The sequence below is a fragment of the Radiomyces spectabilis genome (assembly GCF_025331425.1).
Source record: "Radiomyces spectabilis strain NRRL 2753 chromosome Unknown BYT42scaffold_4, whole genome shotgun sequence".
Classification (NCBI taxonomy): Eukaryota; Fungi; Mucoromycota; class Mucoromycetes; order Mucorales; family Radiomycetaceae; genus Radiomyces; species Radiomyces spectabilis.
Window position 1 is genome coordinate 1,405,169 of NW_026251929.1, and position 21,623 is coordinate 1,426,791.

A 21,623-nucleotide genomic window follows, 5' to 3' on the forward strand; every position below is an offset into this window, starting at 1 on the left:
CCGATGGATTGAAATGATACATTTCAAGGTGGGAAAGGTGATACCTCACGAGTAACTAGACCGTTTTGTCAACAAGATAAAGCACAGCAACAAACAGTAACGGCTGGATGCACCATTTCCGGCTTAGACTGTGTGCGACGACTGAACGGTCCTTCATTTGGCGCGCGCTATTTTTTTGGCCCACATTGTCATACGGTGCCAATTTTTTTTTTTTCCTTTTCCCTGATTCGACTGGTTCTTTTTTTTTCCTCTTTAATTTTTTTTTTCTTTGGCTGCTGTCAATTTTTCCCCCTTTCGCTTTTTCTCTTTTACATCCTTCTCTCCTTTCATGGTACGTTGATGAAAAAAATGCCAAGACTTCCAATAGACTCACGTTTGACAATTTGTGTGCTGATTGTTTGTTATTATTTCATGTTTTGTCGGTGAATCTTAGGCTGACCAACTCACAGACGAACAAATTGCGGAATATCGCGAGGCGTTCAGCTTGTTTGACAAAGATGGTGACGGCACCATCACCGCCAAAGAACTTGGTACTGTCTTGCGATCCTTTGGTATGAATCCCAGTGATGCCGAATTGCAGGATATGGTAAACTATTTTTTTTTTCTGGACACGAGATGGTGTGGGAATGAGGTTTGTGGAATGCTAATGCGGAATGGGGTCATGGGTTAGGTCAACGATGTGGATGCCGACGGCAATGGTACCATTGACTTTCAAGAGTTCTTGGGTCTGGTGAAAAACCTGAAGACAGACAACGAGGCCGACGATTTGAAGGAAGCATTCAAGTATGTAAAAATTGATATGATTGTTTACGTGTTGAGGGAGCGAAAAGAAAAGTTTGGTTTAATGATTTTTTTTTAATCAATTCAGAGTGTTTGATGCTGATGGCAACGGTCTTATCGATCGAGAGGAATTACGTAAAGTGATGGCATCACTCAATGAATCATTATCCGAGGAGGAGCTGGACGCTATGATTCGAGAAGCTGACCGGAACGGTGACGGTCAAATCAGTTATGAAGAGTTCAAGATCATGATGGGCGCTTCGGGTCAATAAGGATGTGAATGATGATATGAGTTATCTTTTTTTTTTCCCTTCATTTTTTACTTTCTTCCTTACATTTGAAGCATCGATATATACAATAAAATATGTCTTTATCATTTAGTTGCAATCTAAAATCCCGTTGCACAGTCCGTTCTATACCGATATTCGATTACGGATTTTAACATATCACGATCTGCTGTTGTGAAGCCCCACGAAGCGCTCAGCTGCCTCGATTGCCTATTTTGGGCTTCATCGCTTCGCGTTTAGCCGCTCAACATTTTGGACTGGGTGTTTGCCTTCGCCACTTTGTGAGTTCCCCCCGCCCGCGAAAGCTGTCTAGTTGAATCCGGATAGCGTCTTGAATACTATACCATCATTGTTTTCAACATTTATCGCAACGTCTGGCTTTGTCTTGGGCAACAGGTAGCTTGGGTCTCTACGGACTGACTTTAAATCAATTTACGTCATTTGGCACTATCGCACAGATAAGACTCCTGTGAGTACGGTGGAAACAGTCTGCTGAATCAGCCCACTCACCTGCGTTGACAACTGTATGCGGTGGGTGCAGTATCAAAAGGAAGCTCACCTGCAAACGTACATCAACAGATGTAAAAGAGCAAAAAAGAGAACATATCGATTCCATGCCTGCAGTTGGTTTCCATATATTGAATTTTACATGACAACAGACATTGTGCATTCTCCGGAAAACGTTCCTTTGACGTTCTTTTGTATTCAGCAGAACGAAGGTAAGTATTACCGTCCTTTCTCTGGAAATTTTAACAATCTCTCTCGAATACAGGTCAAGGGCCGTGCATCATTGTGCAACGTATGCACCTACTGGGGTCTGGGTGGGACACCCAATTCCTTGAACCCTGATTTGACAAGAAAAAAAGAAAACAAAAAGGTATGAAAATGGCAGCTGTCGTGACCAGGTGACCCAGCCTTCGTAGAAAGCACGCAGAAATACTGGATAATTTTATGCTTCGTGGCTGAACGATAATGTCGAAAGCCATTCGCAAAGAAAACCATTGGTCGGAATGCGACATACCAATGTCGCTCGATTAGGCACGCGGAAACCCATGTGCATTTTACTTCCTTTTTGTAACCTCCTCTGCACCATACAGTATTTCGCTATTTGAGCAATTGATTTCGTACCGCTGTCATAACGTAACGTATGACTAAGCTGGATCAATGATTCTTTCTTTCTTGCTTTGCCCAAGATTGTGCTTGAATGGTAACTGTGTCTTTTTTTTCGGGATAATAAAATAATGCCGCCATGCTTTGCAAATATAATTAAAGTTCAATCTCAATTTCTTCTATTGTTCTTCTTTTGACAAAGCCTAGGCCATCTTGACTGGCTTCTTTCCTGTCAAGACCAAGGCCCTGACAGTGACAGCATCCTGTAATTCTTGTTACGATATAAAGCAGCAATTGGGAGCAACCGGAGCGATGCAATGGACCGCGCAATCGCTTATAAATTTCAGGCACAATGGTTGCGGATAACGATTGATATGCCTCGTGTATCAATTGTAATATGTCTTTCACACGCATCTTGGCGGAGCTAATGGGAAAAAGTTATTGCATCAAGCGGACAACAAACTGGATGCATTGAATGAAGCATCGGCCTACAGTATTCAACAGTTGCAGGGATCCCACGCCGAGTTCACGGGCCATAGATCACATTTTGGACTATTTGCCCCAATTTCTGTTTATACTGTATGAAACGGAAATCAGGGACCTAGGCCGCTGTGTCATAGTCGAGTGCAGTGATGGCTGTTCAGCAAAGAGCAAGCAGGGGGTTTTGCTGTATGTGAGCTTTTTGGGGCAAAATTTATGGCGAACATATCCAATCACAATAAAGTGTCAAAGTATGTATGCTTAAGATCCCGCTTGGGCCTTGAATATTCAAGCGAGAAACAACTGTCAGCTGATGTTGAGTTGAGTAGTGAAAAAAGCAAATGCCCAAATTTGAACAAAAAGCAGTGGTGGTGCCTGTAAAAAATGGAAATTCGATCGAATGGAGTGGTGTGATCCCTGGCGGAGTTGTGGGTTGGGGCGATTTTATTGGTTTTTCTTCCAGATACTTTTGGCAAGAACGATTGGCCTGGAAGCAGTTCAAGGGTTGTTCATTGGATATGATTCAAATCACTCGGTAGAAAACAAAGAGCCCTTGAGAATAAAGTTTAAGGTTCCCCAAAGCGAAAAAATAAATTAATTATATAAAGAACGCCGATCCCTACAATTGAGATATTGCTTGTCTAGATACTGAATAGATTATACTCAAGATGACTCCTCGTCTATCAAGGTTCACAGAACATTTTGATAATAATGCTTGCACAACACCCGATTCCAGTCTTATATCGTCATCCATGGAATCCTACTCTTTCCTGAATTCATCCTCGTTGGGTGAACTCGAATCTCCTCAAACTTCCTGTTCTTCTTCCTCCCAAGTCTTCGATCCTCTACATACCAACACCAATGCCACCGCACCTGCACACGATTACCTTGCGGAAGACGACGCTACTTCACTTCCTGACCTATCGACCTCTTGTGCGCCGACGGAAAATGTTGCTGATTCATATGTCAATCAGTGTGTCAATCCTCATTCATCCGCTCGTCCCAAACTCTTTCGTAAATTCAAAAGCTTATCCTCTGTAGCCACCGTCTTCCACCACAAATTACGGATACCTCCTCGTAACAAGCACCGCGAGCAATGCCGTTGCGACCTTGCAGTCAGTTCTGCCTAACAAACTCACCGTAGAAAAAAAATCACTTCACACTCTCCTTTCATCCCTTCCTATCTGCATTGTAAATAGTTCCAACTCACAACCAGTCAAGCAAATCCAGCTTTTCCTCTTTGTGCAAATAGTTTTTTTTCACAGTTCCAACTTAAATTTTTATATTAATATGACTACAGCATCTTGAATTTATTGGGTATTAGCGATTGCTGAGCAGATTGAGCATTTTATGATATGGATTGCTTGCTGCTGTTGATCTCTGGTTTCGGCTTTGTGCTACCCTCAGAAGCTGTCCCTGACCAACCACTCAGTACGCCTTGCAAGGCCAAAGGCCTTTTTGCAAGATGTTCAGGTTTCACATCTGCCAGTGCGTGGGTGGCGCCCCTCACATTTCTCGCCAGTCAAAGGAGAACAAGCTAGTTTGGTTTGGCCAAAAGTTGAATATCTCGGCGCACCCGCCACATTACGTTCGTAATTGTTTTTTCGCCTGTGTAGTTACAGGTGAGGTTTTCCCACGTCACATTCCTTTGAAACTGACAGGCGTTGTCCATCGGTCGAGAATGCACCAGGCTCGGTGAAAAAGGGCAATGAACAGAGGTTAAAACAGTCTACACCTCTTGCAGCTTGATATGGAAGATTTTTCCAATTGATAGACACGATTTGTTAAGTTCACATTGATTTTCTTAGGAAAGATATATAAAACAAAGCAGAACACAAATTACACGCGGCTAACTCATTTCCAGCAGCTTTTTTGGGTGAAGAATTAAACTCCTTTCTCCGTTTATTCATCAATTTTATGATCGCTTGAGCTTTAACGATCTTTGAGATGATCTGCGCATGATGGTTGATGGTCAAGAGAGGGATGAGTGTTGGTATTGGGAAAAAAAAGGAGTCAATCCATCTTTGACCATCTTCCATTCATCCGGGGAATATTGTGCTGTCAACCGGTCCAGCCTTGGTGCACTTCAACTTCACCACTCTTGTTCACTTTTGATAACGATTTTTTTCTTTTTTCTCTTTTTGTAATTTTGGTTATGCTGAAAATTCCATCCTTCCAGCATTTTCGATTTCTCTATTTGTAAATTGCCTCCCATTGCTTTCAATACAGTCATTGCCTCAAAAATTGACGTAGTTGGACCATTCTTGCTTACCGGAAGTATGCATGAGTTTAGTTATGTACTTTTATGGCTGCCACCGTATTTTGTGTCCTGTTAATATTCGAATTTTAGAAATCACAGCATCAAAGCGGCAGTTCGAGGTAGAATTCATAGAGATGGAACTTTTATACTAGAGCTGAAAAAATCAAATGAATGCCTTGCATTACTGGAAAATAAAAGTTTCAGCAGAATTATGTAGGGAAGTATGAGAGTAGAGGTGGTGCGACGGACCTTTTTCCAGCGTACAGCGTTTGATCCGCGTTTGCGGATACCATGGTAAAAGCTACTTGCCGATACCCTATTTTTTTGTAGTGGCTTATCTGTAATTTTACCTACTTATTGGTCATGTATGAACAGGCGAATGCTCATGCCTTGAAATCATCTAAGGTGCTTCCAAGAGTTATACAGAGGGTGATGCCCAAAACAAAAAAAAAAAATACACAAAAAAATGAGTGGCAATGATGCATGCTGGAATAAAAAAAATCGGAAAAAGGGGGAGTTTAGGCCAGTGACGTATTGGATCGAATGTCAAAGAAAGGCTAAGAAAAAAAATTTTCGGTGATGGGGGCCTAAAATATAAAAAAAAAATTCGGGCCATCATTGTTCTTTCCTTTGAAATATAACATATTTCTTGATACACAACAATGTCGGTCGTGGTAAGTACTGTTCAGTCCTTTTCTGGAACTCCATGTCACTCATCCTCTCCTTTTCGAACAGGGTTTTGATGTAGGCAATCTTCAAGCCGTTATTTCCGTCGCTAGAAACCGCGGTATCGACGTTATCTGCAATGAAGTCTCCAACCGCGCTACACCGTAAGCATTTCTACTCGTCCATCGGATCGTTTTCAACCCTCATCATCTAACGTACCTCTGTAGTTCTTTGGTCTCGTTTGGTTTCAAGCAGAGATTCATTGGTGAAGGTGCCAAGACTCAGGAAATCTCCAACTTCAAGAACACCGTTTGCAGCTTGAAGCGTCTTGCCGGCCGTACTTTGAACGATCCCGAAATCCAGGAAGTCGAATCCAAGTACGTCATGTCCGAACTCGTTGAAGTTGACGGTCAGGTTGGCGCCAAGGTAAGCCTATCGTAAAAAAATAAAAGAGATGCGGTCGGGGAGTTGGGGGAAAGGGAAGGAAAGAGACAGAGTAAATCGAAGGTATTCACGCTTTGTTTTGTTTTTGTTGAATTTTTAGGTTCAATATCTTGGTGAAGCCCAAGCTTTCTCGAACGTTCAGTTGATTGCCATGTACCTCAGCAAATTGAAGGATACCACTTCGGCCGAAATCAAGGGTCCTGTCTCTGACTGTGTCATCACTGTTCCCGGTTGGTTCAGCGAAGTTCAGCGTCGCGCTATTTTGGATGCCGCCGAGATTGTTGGCTTGAACTGCTTGCGTCTCGTCAACGATTTGACCGCCGCTGCTTTGGGTTACGGTATCACCAAGCTTGATTTGCCCGAGGACAAGCCCAAGAACGTCGTCTTTGTCGATATTGGTCACTCCAGCTACTCCACCTCCGTGGTCTCTTTCGTCAAGGGTCAGTTGACCGTTCGCGGTACCGCTTACGATCAGCACTTTGGTGGTCGCGAATTCGACCAAGTCATCGTCGAAAAGTTGGCTGCCGAATTCAAGGAAAAGTACAAGATTGACGTCTACACCAACAAGAAGGCCTTGTTGCGTCTTCGTGTTGCCGCTGAACGATGCAAGAAGGTCTTGTCCGCCAACCCTCAGGCCGCTGTCAACATCGAATCCATCATGGAAGATCGCGACGTTTCCACCATCGTCAACCGTAGCGACTTTGAAGAATGGGCCGCTCACTTGTTCACTCGCACCGAAGATACTTTGCAAAAGGTCCTCGAGAACGCCGGTCTCAAGATCGAAGACATCGATGCCGTGGAAATGGTCGGTGGTACCACCCGTATCCCCGCCATCAAGACCACCATCTCCAAGTACTTCAACAAGGAAATTTCCACCACCCTCAACCAGGACGAAGCCGTCTCCCGTGGTGCGGCCCTCCAGTGTGCCATGCTTTCGCCCGTCTTCAAGGTCCGTGACTTCCGTGTCCACGATATCTGCAGCTACCCCATCAAACTCCAGTGGGCCGCTACCCCCGAGGAGGAGGAAACCGAAATTGTCGTGTTTGACCGCAACAACTCCATTCCTTCCACCAAGATTTTGACTTTCCATCGCAGCGAACCTTTCACCCTTGAAGCTTTTTACGCTCATCCCGAGGAATTGCCCCGTGGTATCAAGCCCTGGATCGGTCAGTTCAACATCAAGAACGTCGCTCCTGTCAACGGCAAGCCCGCCGAAATCAAGGTCAAGGTCAGACTCAACATTCACGGTATTTTGTCCGTCGAATCCGCCTACACCGTGGAAGAGAAGACTGTCGAAGAAGAAATCACCAACAAGGACGGTGAGAAGGAGACAAAGAAGGTCAAGAAGTTGGTCAAGACCGGTGAACTCCCCGTTGTTTCCCACTCGACTTCCCTTTCTCGCGAAATCTTGAACAAGTACACCGAACAGGAAAGCCAGATGGCGGCCAACGACAAGTTGATTGTCGCTACCGAAGCGGCGAGAAACTCTCTTGAAGAATACGGTTACGAAATGCGTGACAAGATCATGGGTCCTCTTTCCGAATACATTGATCCTTCCATCAAGGACAAGTTTGCCGAAGACTTGAACGCCGTTGTTGACTGGATCTACGATGAAGGTGAGGATGCTACCAAGTCCGTGTACGTTGAAAAGCTCGATGCTCTCAAGAAGATCGGTTCTCCCGTGGTTGAACGTTACCGTGACGCCGAGGAACGTCCTCGTGCCGAACGTTCGCTCCGTGCCACTTTGCAACGCTTGCAAGATGAAGCCATGAGCTCCGACGACAAGTACTCTCACATCCCTGCCGCCGAGAAGCAGGACATTGTCGACCGTGTCGACCGTGCTCGCCGATGGTTGGAGGAACAGCTCGCAAAACAAGCCAAGCAGGCTAAGCATGAAACCCCTGTCTTGTTCTCTCGCGACATTGCTAAGGAAGAAGAAGCCGTCATTTTCTTTGCTAACCCTATTTTGAACAAACCCAAGCCGGCTCCCAAGCCTGAGGAAACCGCTCCCAAGGCCGAAGAACCTGCCGCTGCCGGTGACGACACCCCCATGGACGAACCTGAAGCCAAGAAGGACGATATGGACATTGATTAAAAAAAGTAAAAGCATACTTTCCCTCTATCCTTTCAAGGAAGACCAAAAAAAAAACTCCCATCCTCATGTTCTTTTTCTAAAAAAGTTTCCTTTTTTTTACTTTTTATCAAGACTGCAGAAAAAAAAATAGAATTGATCAATCATCCATCCACGTCTTTTTTTCCCCTTATTCTTGTTTATGCATGAAATGATACATATGGCACAAACGAGTATCCTTTTGAACGGGTTTAATGAAGACATCTGTATAACGGTGTCGATAAGTACTTTTTCGCATCAGGTTTCTTATGGTCATCAAGTAGATTTTGCTCTCGTATCTCGCTTTTGCAGGGAACATAACGTTTCAAAGATCGTGGTGGTGCATGTGATCCAAACATTCACGGCCAGTACATCAAAAAATGGAAAACCGACACCGTCATCGGCATTGCAAGCCAAACAGAGTGACCCAAGCAATTCACAGATCATCAGACAGTCTTTTCATGCTCTCAAATTTTGAAAGAACAAAGGGACATCATTTAGATAGGTGTGACAGCAGGAAATTTATGTAAAGAGAGCTGAAGAGCAAATCCTGCTTTTCCATTGATCGGTAGATGTTTTGTATACAATATGAAGAGAAAAAAGGGGAGAAAAGAAAGAAAGATGGGATCAATCGTCGCTGGTAATACCTAGCAAGTTGTTTATCAAACAGACGGGTGGACAAGACAACTTTCACAATTAAGCTAACATTGGACGTTCGGTTTCATCCTTATATTCAGATTTCTTTTCATTCCAGACAGCTTCTTCAGCTTCTTCGGCTTCTTGCTGGTTGAGCACTTCGTAAGCTGCGTTGGCGGAAAGAATGAGCTGACGAACAGCCAGAGCAATAGCAAAGAAGACAGCACAGATAGCGCCGGTGATCAAACCACGCACAGTAGAAGTTTGAGCGTTCCACCATTCAATAACGGGGTCCACCAAGAAAGCACCGGCACAGTTCTTCTTATCGTTGGGAGCCAAAACAGGCTTAGTGTCTTCCCAAACGGTGTCATCAGGCATAGCTAGGCCGGGAAGCGTGAAACCGGTCATTGGATCCACAGTGTAACGATGCACTTGACCATCTTCAGAAACATCCAAAATCTGTTGTCCGAGATCGGTTTGAACGACCTTTTCGTTGTTGATCTCAATAATGCGTTCTTGAACGTTGATACGACGGAAAAAGATGCCATCTTCGGTAGTAAATTCATCCATGATGGCGGCTGTGACTTGGACAGTGGCAAGACCGACATCGAAATTGTCCGCCAATAAAGCGGCATCCTCTTCGGAAGTAATGGTCAGCTTTTCGGGATTGGCGGCAATTTGAGCTTCCACTTGAATGTTCGAAACGCCAATTTCCACCGGCACACCATTGCATCGCAACTATAATAAAAAAGACGAAACCCAAAAAATGGATGTTTGTTGTTGTTATATTTAAGGAAACAAAGAAAAAAGATAGTTTCGTCTTATGTATTTGATTTTTCTTACCTGATGATCTATTATATCAAAGCTAACACGCACCGCCATAATACGTTCGGCTAACAAGGAGCCATCATCATCCACCAAGTCATCGACGCGGGTAACCGTAACAAATAGATGATCGTCATTCTTTCGAATGCCGGGTTGTTCTTCCAAGTCGATGGTGGTGGTGGAAAAATCCTGCAAAGGAGCGGCGAGTACGCCGAGAACTATTGATGTAGAAGAATAAAAGTAAAAATAAAATAATGGGGGTCAAGCAGCAAAGTTTGGTTATGTGCCAAAAGAAGCCCGTGCCAAGGAGTCGATATAGAAACAATATAATAAAGGTGGGGAATGATTTTTTGCACGTCATATTAACACGCATAGAGATGGCAAAGTGGGGAAGGAAAAAGAAAAATTGCATTAGCGCTTTCAATAAGTAAATGAGGTCAATTTAAAGCTTTCAATGAGCAGTATGAATACTTGCCTAATGTGAGAAGTAAAAGGGTAAATGCTGGAGCTGTCAATGTCCACTTCATGGTAAAGAATAAAGAGAACAAGAAGGAAAAAAAGAGTGAAATTTTTACCCTTGGAAATTATTGAGAAATTCGCATATATCATATGACGAGGACGAGCCAGATTAGGGGGTTTCAATTCTAAATTTAGTCATGAGTGCTTATTGTTTACATCCACGCACGGATTATTGCATCCTATCAGTTCATAGATAACGCTGTCATCGTTATATAAAGGGATTCATCACTCTTTAGAAGCGATCGATACATCATCACAAGCGACACACAAAACTCAAACCTGCGGCAGTCGTCTTTTCCATATATGGATCATGGTGATGAGATTTATTTTTAGAAACAAATATTTCTACGGGAAGCCTTTAGTTGTATAAAATGGAACAAAAAGCAACAACAAACGGTTGAAAAGTCTACATAATACAACTGCTTGAATAAAAAAAGCGCATTTATTAACTTTTTTCTGGTGAATGATATAGTGAGGTACTCAATTATTGAAGCCTAATATACCTATTTTAGCCTCTGCGAACATCGTCATCTCTTTCACCACTGGTCTCAATGACGTTGAATGGTACAATCGGTCAGATTTGGCCGATTTAATTGTTGCTCACAATATAATGATTCCAATCTACCGAAACCAGTTATAGATATCCACAATTCTGCCGTCAAATCGAAAAAAAAATCAGAATCTCACCTTTCTGCCCAATCTTTGCACTTCTCTTTTCGAGGATTTTTTTCTTTTACCATATAGAAGCAAAAACTTCGCTGGAATTGCTTTCCAACAATGAAAATGCAATGGTCGGATAAAATATTCATAGACAAGATATATTTGAGTAGGTTCTCTCTCTATGAAGATGCAATGAGCAGAATATACTAGTTCGTAAAATCCTTTGAGTGATCTCATGAGGCTGATAACATTGATATGATTGACTTGATATCTGTAAATTTGCAGTGGCCATGTTTCCAAATAGTGGTTATCCCAGATGCCCAAGAATGACCCTTCGCAAGGGTTTTCTGGGCATCTCACATCACTGCCACATAGTCACTTGAAGCTCGGACTCTGATAAAGATACTTGTAACATTGGTGAACTGGAATCTCTGCAAAACTACATCATACAGTAGTCTATCAGTCATTGATCCATCAAACAAAGAAAAAAAAAAATTAGTCCGAGAACGAAGTTCCCGTTACCGGTATAGAAAGTTTATTCATTGTATGATTGATTTTAACATTCACGATACTATTTTGGAGACCAAACCCATCATATGCAAATTTGCATCGATTACATTCTATCCAGCCAGACTGCGCTCATTCATGCCAAGGCATTCTCCAGTAATCCTTGTCCAAAATCAAGCACCATAATCCGTTTATCCTGCCCAGCACTAAAAATCCAATTTTTTTTAGATCCAACAGAGAAATTAAAAACCGAGTACCGAGAAAGGGCGTATGTATGGATCATGTACCTTACGATGCGGGTTCGACTCAGCAATACGTTAAATATCCAACTTGTATGTCCACTTTGGAAACTCAACAAACAAGCCCCCGTTTTGGCATCCCATACACGTAGAGTGCGGTCATAACTTCCACTGATAATCTTATCCTATAGAAAAAATAAGTCAAAAATTGGTTCCAGTTTTGCACAATGCTTGCCAACTCCGAAGTGACACTAAAAAGCTGGCTTTTTCCTCTTGCTTTACCTCGAAGCAATCAACAGTACGAATCAAATCGGCGTGACCTGTTAACGTGGCTAAACACTGTCCTGTATTGGCATCCCATATTTTCAACTTGCTGTCCTGACCACCGCTGTAGATTCGGTTGCCATGGAACCGTACACACGCTAACCCGCGGGTGTGGCCTTCGAACGTTCGTAAACATTGACCGGTTTCGATATCCCAGAGCTTGAGGGTGGTGTCGCCGGAAGCAGAGACAATCTGGTTTCCTTGAGCTTCCAGCGCATTCACAGGCCCAGTGTGGCCTACCAACCGCTGGGTCTCGATGCCTTGCTTGTTCCACACACGGATAATGCCGTCCCGTGACGAGCTGATTATGCGGTCATGGATGATGCAAATATCCAACACGCCCCCATTATGACCTTGCAGTCGCAATCCAGGAAGAAGATCTGGAAGCGACCACACCAAACACGTTGCATCCGATGAACCCGATACCATGAACGTGCGATCCTCCGATACCCGTAAACACAGTACACTGCCCTGATGATGCGTGCGTGTCAGCAAGCATTCACCTTGTTTGCCCATTGATAGATCCCACATCTTGATGGATCGGTCCCGACTGCCGCTCACAATTAGGTTCGGTCCTACCCACACCAAACAGTAGATGCTGTTGTCGTGTCCTGTCAAGTATCGCGTGCTAGCATTGCCTTTCCGCCATCGTCGTTTGAGTTCATTGTAATTGCGGTACAAGCCAAAATAATAGGCCGGGTCGACCCCTGCTGTGGTCGATGGGGTGTGAAAGTCTCTGACACACAGCGTGCGCCACAAGTGATTGTTGGTCCGTAAGCAAAGGGTATAATAGCGATGGCAAGTTCGTGATAAATTCAAGATGCTGACAAAGTCCAGATGCCATAAAATCCGAATGATTAATTCGGGCGGCAACCGCTGCAATTGATCTAGCATAGAGTTCCCAGCCATCAATCTCCCTTGTTTTTCCTTTATGATCTGATTGCTTTCCATTTACAGCTACGTATTGCCCTTTCTCGTGCATTTACCTGTGGTGGCGCCTGTGACATAACGAGGCTTATCTCCGTTGGATAAGGTGGAATCGGAGGGTCTTCGCCTGAATCGCATGGATTTCAGCGTAGATAAGCGGCGTTGCGGTTTCGGTGTACAGGGGGATGATTGGCGGGGATTCAAGCATTTCGTTGCTGGGAGACCATCCTTCTGGAGAATAATTTCTACATAGGTTGGACTGGGTGCCACCGCGGCTAACCTTGCTGGTGGAATCAGCGCCGACGCGGACGTGGACGCGGACGATTTAGGGGATTTGTTGGAGAAAGGAAGGAAGGAGAGTAGCTTGGAAGAGGTAATCAAGGTCATAAATAAGAAAAAAAAAAGTAGAAGAAGGTACTAATGAAAGAAAGGAAAGCGAGTGTGGAAATAGCGAATATCAAAAATAACCAAACAGTTGCACACAAATGGAAATACACCCATTTTATCACCAGAAACGCATTTTCAGGAACGTAGTATTCCCTTGGACCGACGGTGAGATGGGAAACCGCTAAATTTCCGAGAAAGAAAAACGAGCCTGATTTGGCGTGTGTGCGCTTATTCCCTGGCGTTTTTTTTTTTTTTTTTTTTGAGTTCTGACTTTGGGTGGAAAAAAAGGAAATCACGTCCCATCCCCCTCTTTTTCTCCGCTTATGCAGACTCGATGCATGTTGTATGCAATTGTAATCAACGTAATCAACAAAATAAAAGTGTCGTGAACAAACGGGTTCAGTCGTTATCTTGGCTGTATTAATCACTCCGCACCTTTGGGTAGGAGATAGACTAATCAAAGGCAGAATTCAGAATAGCAGTAACATGGAAGGGTGGGAATGAATTTCCACCAAATCTTGCGAAGAATGGAGTGACGGGACCACCGCTTGTTTTTTCGTTTCGTCCGCGCATGCTCAGTGGGGCCCATCCGTTTTTGGAATCGGTGTGTGACCTCTCTTTTTTTTTTGTCCGAACGGGTGCACCATGGACCGATTGGATCTTTTCCTTCGTGCGCCTTCCCATTTTTCCATTATGCGCTCCACCGGTGACGACGAACCTAGTAACGGTAGTCACCTCCCTGGAGCAGTGAAATCCTTATCGGACCGGTGTCAAGTCATCCTCAAGGACTGTGAGACACGTCCTATTCAGGGCCTATATCGTTATACGCAATCATTAACCGCCGAAGCGCATTTTCTGCAAGGTGTATGTGGGCTCAAACCACGGTTTCCCTGGAGTTGTGACTGACGGTGTCGCTGATAGTTACTGGAAGCTCCTGAGACCATCAAAGAGAAACATATACAGAGTTCGAACCTCAGTTACCTGGAAGCCGTCCACGATGTGCTGACGAGCGTCGATCATGTGGACGAAATGATGCGTCTTGTTCCTGTCCCATCAGCCACCACGGAATGGATGCCCAAAAAGGACATGATGCGTACTGAAAGCATCAAACTTGACCTGGTAGCTGAACAAGAGCTGGTGTGGATTCGAGTCATTGCACGGAATGCCAAAGGACTGCGCCACGATATGGCAGGATTGGAACTGGAAGACGAAGACGACGATGAAGAGAGCAGCGACTCGGAGGGCGAATTTTACAGTTCAACGGCGCATGGAGACGCCTTTGCTGACTTGCCCATATTCAAAAAAGCCGCCAAGTACCTTCGCAGTGCTGAAGCGCACCATGTCCATTATCGAAAACCGATTGTCGTGTTTGCTTTCATGCGTATTCGACCGAATGAGGATGTGTTTGTTCAGCGATTGATGGACCGACTGACAGAGATGGGCATTGTCGTTCACTTGCAGGAACCGGGCGGTCCGACGGTGCGTGAGACGTATGCGCCTTATTTACCACAACAACGGCAATCCCTGACTACCGCTACTCTGAACGTGGATGTGAGCACTGCTTTGGCCATCACGTCCGAGATGACTCACCACCCTTGTCGGCCGGACCAAGTGGATGGTGAAGCATTGCAACTGCAAGCGAACCGAGAAGCGGAAGCGCCCGTGTTACCTGTATTGAAAGACATGCTTACTGACAAACGGTTAGTGATGGTGAGAAGCGCGTTTGAACGGCTTGAAAGTATTGTCTCGGTGGTGGGGGGCGATCGGGAAAAGAGACGATTTCGGTACCTGTTTCAAGAGGAGTTAGGTGAATCCATACCGTTTGATCATGTGTTGTGGACAAATTTCCCATCCATGACGATCCAAGTGATACCCGACCGCGTCTCGGAGCGATACCGCCGGTTACTTGAACCTCCAAAGCGCCGTAACAAGCTGAATAATGGGAGAAAAATTCGTACGCGGTTTTCCGAATTTCATGCCATGATTTTTGGCAGCGGGGATGCGTATCAAATGACGACCGTAACTGCGATTCAATGGATGGCCACGGCACTCGCCGATGCCGGTATCACCGGTGTCTCCATCCTTGTGCACGAACCTCGTTCCTTGTCCGAACAAAAGATGCATGTCATTCAATAGTTTTCTTGTGTGTAGACTTGTAGGTCGTGTACAATCGTTTTTGTTTATCCTTATCCAATAGAGCCGAATAGATAAGCAGAAAAGGTTTAGAATGTTGATCGAATTAATATATTGTACAAGACTTGTGGTTATACAAATTTCCCCATGACCGGACCATTGCTCGCTCATCATCAGTGATTGGATCATCCAACGATCTTTTGCAGAACGCACGGAATGGAGAATGTGGCTGTGGCAACCCACTATATAGCTTTTATTATCATCATCAGCAAGCATACACTGTCTCTTATTAGGAAAATCATATACCATATATATAAAAAGGAAACAGACAGAAATACAGTAAACACAATGGAAAGCTCAAATAATGGAAAGAGCTCAGGGACAAGTTGGCAAGGCAAAGCTCGCCGGGTATAATATGACAAAATAGGAAAAAATATGTACTGGAAGATATGCACAGAGAAAAAACCAAAGGAAAATCAGGGAGAAATGACAGAAGGTTAAAATGGCGATTCATCGTCGGACGGTAGTAGTTCGATATCGTCCATGGGATACAGGTCGTCATTGAGTGGATTTTCCGAGGACACGCTCGTTTCCAGCGTTGACGGTAACCACAGTGACCACTGTGAAGGATGTTTTCCGTTACGGGGACAAGCCGCCTTTAAATGCATAGAAACAAATTAACATTGAGTCTTTTTGAAATATATACAATGAGCTGACGACTTACAGCATGGGATGGCATCCATTGTCCACACAATTCACAAGTAGCGGGTAATACAACGGGATGGAGCATGATGTGATTGATTGTTTTGGAATGGGATGAGACAAGCGAAAAGGGGTATGCTTTTATACATTTTAACTTTTTTTTTTTTTTGGCTTATTGGGTGTGTCAATTTTTTCATCCAGTAAAAAGAAGACCCAAAACAAAGGTACAAAACAAACAAAGTCGAAGACGGCCTTCTTCTTTCTCTGCTCATGTGGCCTTTTTGTGTAAAAAAATATAAAAAAAAAAATTCACGAGCGGATGATGCAGGACAATTCAATGAGTTACAAGACAATATAATAGACATCAGCTGAGCCTGTCGCGTGGCCTGGTATTTGTTTTATGGCTCACGTTTCGTGGGGTCAATGACGGTCGGCTCGGATGATAAGCTCCATTTGCCCAGCTATTTGCTGGCCTTGTTGCAAACCAAAAAGACTGATCTTTAACCCGTGGTCTGTCATGGTAAACCGCCGTGGATGCCAGGAACTCTTGAGGTTACACTAGACTGTAAACAAACAACTCCCCCCCCCCGCTCCCCCGTTCCCCCACGCAAAAATGATGATGCTTAATTATTGTTTATTAGAAACAAAAAAGTGCCGGAGATGATAAGGGTTCTCTTGCATTGATCGTCAAAATGGTTAAATGAATGCATACCACCTCATAAATGTTGACTGTTACAAGGTCTTACGGCACTTTTGTATCACGGCTATGATTTCATCGGTTTTTTGATAAGCTGATTGATCTTTTTACTACATTCACTTTTTGGCATGGAAGCCCACCATGTAGGATACAGTCATTGGAAACTATCATGTTTGATTTATCATATTGTACAAGAAAAAAGAAAACATGTCAGTAAGTGAAAAAAAGATGATCGGACAAGTGATGATAAACTATGGTTGCGTCAAGGCAACGTTTTTGCGTAATATGGTAAATAAACTATTGGGTTTCTTGGGGAACATTACTGCTTTTCACACAAGTTTCCCACTTTTGACGTGCAGGCAATATGATATATCACTTACAATACATAGCCAGCATCATATGGAAGTGCCACTATTGTGTTTCTGACATCAGGACCATTGATGTTTAGGACTGCATTTCAAGGAGTCAGGAATATAAAAAGAACCGTCCCAATTATGATGACTGAAGCACAAACATAATGTATCATCGCACATATCACCACTAGTCCATGTAACATGCAGAAAGACCTGTCCAAAGTGGGCGAAGCAAAATGGACTTTGAACTCTATTCAAGTGCTTCATCGCAAGAAAAGCGTTTCATCCACAGAATATCTTGCACTAAAATGAAACGCGTGCTAATGTCTCAACAAGTAGATAGATCTGTCACCCTTTTTTTTTTTTGCTCTTACTGGGTTATATTGGATTCTTTATTATTTTTCTTTGCTAGCTTGTACGTTTAAATTGTACCACCAAGTTCATTAATTTCAAGTTAGACATCTTACACACAACTTGCTGCAAACCCGATCGGATATTGTTACGGATATAATTCATCTTTCAAGGAACGTTTGGCGGCGCCAGCCCATTGATAACTGCTGTCAAATCATAATACTGCATTATACATTGAATATAAATATAATAATACTACCTTTTGCCTTTTGACATTTGTGCTGCGACATGTTAGTGTACTGCTCAGTATTCCAAGTCGGGGTCACAAATTCGTGAACTTGGTCACAGATGGTCACAAATGCCGAAAAGCATATTGAATAAATGTTTTCTTTATCAACAGATATAACGATCCATCACCGACTATAAGCAGGTATAGATCAGAACTAATGACTCATGTCTTTATTATCCCACCTCCCCTTTTCTTTTGTTCTTACTAAATGTCGTCTCCATATAATTTATATCTTTCTGATTACGATCAATTATTGTTACTTCTTCACCAAACACTTCATTAGAGTTCAGAGGATATCTGGAATATCTTATAGCAGACGCAGTTTGCACGGATTTCAAGTTGCATAATGCAGTTGCTGTTTTGCTTTAATGCTTCGCTTGCTTATGTAGCTTTTCCCGGCAAATTTATTGCCTCATTCTCTACGTTTGAAGAGATTTATGTAATGGAACAAACCCGGCTTACCGACCGTTGCATAACTCTTTATGCAAGCCAAGATTGTGAGTATTGCCCATAACGGTGACTGTGTACATATACCGCGTGTCAAGCTCATTGGCTTCTTTATTCAGCTTACTGTGCCACGAGATAAAAGGCAGCTTCCTCCACCGGGCCTCCAACATGACCATTAATTGTCGGTCTCACGATACCACCAACACAGCAGTATCTTGCACTAAGCCTAACTCTTTATATAAGCAACCTATGACAATCTCGCAAATTGCTCATCACAGATCAGCGCAATTGCATGCGTGAATTAGAAGTGTAAATTTCAACCGACTGGTGGCGAAAGATGTATATTGAAGTAAGTTTAAACGGTCAAGCATGCTAGACCATGAAAGGCAAATCCTTCTCAATGTCCACTTTTCTGAAAAAGAAAACCCGTCTCTCTCAAACGACGCTATACTTCAAGCGGTCCAAACAGCCCAGGATGAAGAGTGAAGAGCCTGAGCCTGAGCCTGAGCCTGAGCCTGAGCCTGAAACTGAAATTGAGTATTTCGTCATCTTCGGATTGTGGTGGTCAACTTTGACAAAGGAGGATTCTTGTAGGGTTCTTCGAAAGATGTGAGCCGGAATTTGTAAACACAATGCGGAGCAAAACAGACTACCTTGGACTTTTTTTTGAGAATCCAATAAAATATCATGATCCCGGATCTTTTTTACCCTCTTTGCTGACTACGTGACCCAGGTATACTACACTGGTCTGGCCGAAGACGCACTTCTTTTGCTTGAGTCCTAGGTTATATTCGCAGCACTTTTGGAAAACCATTTCCATATGCCTCACATGTTCGGCCATATCTCTAGAGAAAACAATAATGTTATTAATAAATACACATACAAATTTACCGACGTACGGCTGTAAGATGGTAGCCATGGTCCCCTGGAACGTGGCTGGCGCGCTCGTCAAACCGAATGGCATGACTAGAAACTCGAAGGTTCCGCATTTGTTGTGAAACCGGTTTTGGCAATTGAGTCCTCGGCCATTGGTATCTGCCAAAAGCCAGATGCGGCATCTAGGGTGCTAAAATATTGAGAGCCGGCGACGGAATCGATCAAATCATCAATGTGAGGTAGTGGAAAAGTATCCTTAATGGTCATTTTGTTGAGTTTCCGATAACCGTCGCAAATCCGTAGCTCTCCATTCTTTTTGGCTACAAAAAGTATCGGCGCGGTCCATTGGTCATTGGAAGGACGTATCAAGCCTTGCTTCAACATATCGTCGAGAGCCTCTCTCAGGTACTGGTCTTCCTTCCAACTCATTCGGTATAACTTGGACACTATGGGTGTTTCAGAGGTTGTCCGTATTCGATGTTCAATCCTTTGACTTTTCCCAATCCGGCCTGTTCCACAAAGCTTTCATCTTCTCCTTCATAGAGTCAACTTAAGGAGGCAGCATATACTTGGGCGGCGCGGTAGTTCTTGATTTCTTCGTTTGACAGGGATTTTCCGTTTATCGTAATTTCACCGATGCTAGTGGGTAAGACTAACTTGCGAGCAGCAGGGTATATTACCGCGTTATGGTTTGCGAACCAGGTCATTCCCAGGACCACCAAGTCTGCAATTCTGTTTTGAATGACAAAATGATCGGACCTCTTTCTTCCCTGTATTCTGATCGGCACATCCTCGTAGACACCAATGGGTTCGGATAGACTTCCATCCAGTAACTCGATCGATAACTTGTCCGAATTGATGGGCAGTCCTAGTTTTTCTTTGCTGTGCGTGCGTGCGGTGCCTGCTGTGCGGTGTTGCTGCTATCTGTGCTTACAATAAAACGAAACTTTGCGAAATAAAATTGCTATGGCAATGCTAGTTTGTACGAAACGTGGGAGTATATTCTTACGCTATAACAAGCCGTACACCCGCTGTGCAATGGATGCGCCTGCCACGAGAGGCCGCCCTCTTACATTGAGCGACTTTCGTCAGACAAAAAGCCTAACGCATACACGGCATAACCTGGGCGAGAACTCTGACGGACTTTGGTATATTAATGACAACCTTATGGCAATACCATGCAACGTGAGTTGTTTCTGAACACGCGCAAAGCAGCACTGATTGACCCCCTCAGTTCCATTCCGCCCAGGCTATGATAGATCTAGAAAGATGTGTGGGTATGTTGGGTATTTAAAAATATGAGTTAGTAAGCTTTTTGATTGATTCAAATTTCGTTAAGATATTTACCTTTGTTATTTGAGTTTTCAATAGCCATTGATCGTGTGACATGCTTTGGATTATATGACATTGGAAAATTTTGAATTAGTATACGTTCATTACATCATGGCAAAGGAAAAGAAATTGGACTTGCCTTTGAACCAAATGGTGTCCCGTAAAAAAAAAGATGAATACGGAACACAGGTAAGCTTCTTCTTCGATGCGGAAAATAAAATTGCTTCCAGGACCATTAAGCGATGAATCGGTGGTGTCAGCTTGAGCAGGCAAGAAATATTGACGTGGCCAGAAGTGACGGTAATTTTGAGCTGGATTCCAGATATCGAGAGTTTCCCCGAATGAAAAGAAAGAAAAAGAAAAAAAGTACATGATGATAAAAAAAAAAAAAACCAATGGTCCCGTCAGTAAAAACCTCCTAAAAAACCCTATGGGAAAAAAGATGAAAAGACTGCGAAAAGAATATGTACATGAAATATAAAATACAACATACAATAATCGGGAAGACATCTCGAATACCATATCATGAGAAGCAATCCAATGGAGAGGAACATGAAGAGGACGCGTAAGCGTTTTTCGATGAAAAAGAGAGTTACACCACCGACGATGGCCTTTGACCTCAACCGGTTTCGCCAGATGGATGGATGGATGGCGAGAGTTGTACTATCCAGAACTTGTCAGGCGAAAAGAAAACGGAGAACACCGGAAGCTAAAAGAAGGATGGAAAAAAAAGCGAGGTAAGTCTATTTTGCCGGAGCAAAATCGATGGTAGACCACTCGACGCTTACCTTTTTGAGGATGGTAGTCGATTTAAATACACGGGATAAGAATGGTCTGGATGATGGATGCGGATGGGATCTTGGTACAATGATAGTGAGGATTTATCAAGCAAACAGAAAGAGAGAGAGAAAAATCAAAAGGAAAAAGATAAAATTGAAGACAAAAATATATGATTTCCCATGGATCAAACAATAGTCACCCTACTGATGCATGAATTCATAGATCGAAGCACGTCTGGTTATGTATTATTCGATTCATTGAAAATTGAAAGAGAATGAAAGGTATAAATGACAGTATAACTGACAGAAAACCCTAATTAAATGATGCTACAGAAGAACGCCAGCCGTATCATCAACCACCTTTCTTCAAAAAGAGCTCTACTCATATTTTTATTCGAAAGACGGCGATGCTCTGTTTGACCACAACTGGCACAACGGCATCTTGCTGCTGATTGTTTCGCCTATTATTGTGAAAGTGCGTAGCGAGACATGGTTGAAGATAA

At 43.4% G+C, this 21,623-nt stretch overlaps 7 protein-coding genes across 7 annotated transcripts; 4 read left to right on the top strand and 3 right to left on the bottom strand.

Annotated features, from left to right (window-relative positions):
• Positions 1 to 236: 236 nt before the first annotated feature.
• On the top strand, positions 237 to 1,176 carry BYT42DRAFT_563315 (uncharacterized protein). Its single transcript, XM_051567578.1, has 4 exons — positions 237 to 331; positions 434 to 586; positions 671 to 783; positions 869 to 1,176. The coding sequence occupies exons 1-4, from the start codon at positions 329 to 331 to the stop codon at positions 1,050 to 1,052; spliced, it is 453 nt and encodes a 150-aa protein (XP_051425375.1). The 5' UTR covers positions 237 to 328; the 3' UTR covers positions 1,053 to 1,176.
• Positions 1,177 to 3,183: 2,007 nt separating this feature from the next.
• BYT42DRAFT_563325 (uncharacterized protein) lies at positions 3,184 to 3,958 on the top strand. The gene has a single exon (XM_051567579.1). The coding sequence runs from the start codon at positions 3,326 to 3,328 to the stop codon at positions 3,785 to 3,787; it is 462 nt and encodes a 153-aa protein (XP_051425376.1). The 5' UTR covers positions 3,184 to 3,325; the 3' UTR covers positions 3,788 to 3,958.
• A 1,621-nt stretch (positions 3,959 to 5,579) lies between these two features.
• BYT42DRAFT_612374 (heat shock protein 70 family) lies at positions 5,580 to 8,122 on the top strand (the record flags this gene model as incomplete). Its single annotated transcript, XM_051571620.1, has 4 exons — positions 5,580 to 5,591; positions 5,653 to 5,747; positions 5,811 to 6,009; positions 6,128 to 8,122. The coding sequence occupies 4 exons, from the start codon at positions 5,580 to 5,582 to the stop codon at positions 8,120 to 8,122; spliced, it is 2,301 nt and encodes a 766-aa protein (XP_051425377.1).
• A 711-nt stretch (positions 8,123 to 8,833) lies between these two features.
• BYT42DRAFT_544554 (uncharacterized protein) lies at positions 8,834 to 10,418 on the bottom strand (the record flags this gene model as incomplete). The annotated part of the gene is made up of 4 exons (XM_051565766.1): positions 8,834 to 9,511; positions 9,617 to 9,816; positions 10,174 to 10,242; positions 10,397 to 10,418. 4 exons carry the CDS (start codon positions 10,416 to 10,418, stop codon positions 8,834 to 8,836), a joined length of 969 nt encoding a protein of 322 aa, XP_051425378.1.
• An 854-nt stretch (positions 10,419 to 11,272) lies between these two features.
• Positions 11,273 to 13,384, bottom strand: BYT42DRAFT_563335 (WD40-repeat-containing domain protein). The gene is made up of 2 exons (XM_051567580.1): positions 12,834 to 13,384; positions 11,273 to 12,734 (listed from the first exon to the last, which is right to left on the bottom strand). Exons 1-2 carry the CDS (start codon positions 13,159 to 13,161, stop codon positions 11,725 to 11,727), a joined length of 1,338 nt encoding a protein of 445 aa, XP_051425379.1. The 5' UTR covers positions 13,162 to 13,384; the 3' UTR covers positions 11,273 to 11,724.
• An 18-nt stretch (positions 13,385 to 13,402) lies between these two features.
• Positions 13,403 to 15,533, top strand: BYT42DRAFT_563338 (uncharacterized protein). The gene is made up of 2 exons (XM_051567581.1): positions 13,403 to 14,025; positions 14,083 to 15,533. The coding sequence occupies exons 1-2, from the start codon at positions 13,807 to 13,809 to the stop codon at positions 15,295 to 15,297; spliced, it is 1,434 nt and encodes a 477-aa protein (XP_051425380.1). The 5' UTR covers positions 13,403 to 13,806; the 3' UTR covers positions 15,298 to 15,533.
• A 258-nt stretch (positions 15,534 to 15,791) lies between these two features.
• BYT42DRAFT_493096 (uncharacterized protein) lies at positions 15,792 to 16,084 on the bottom strand (the record flags this gene model as incomplete). The annotated part of the gene is made up of 2 exons (XM_051564194.1): positions 15,792 to 15,950; positions 16,019 to 16,084. 2 exons carry the CDS (start codon positions 16,082 to 16,084, stop codon positions 15,792 to 15,794), a joined length of 225 nt encoding a protein of 74 aa, XP_051425381.1.
• Between the last annotated feature and the right edge of the window lie 5,539 nt (positions 16,085 to 21,623).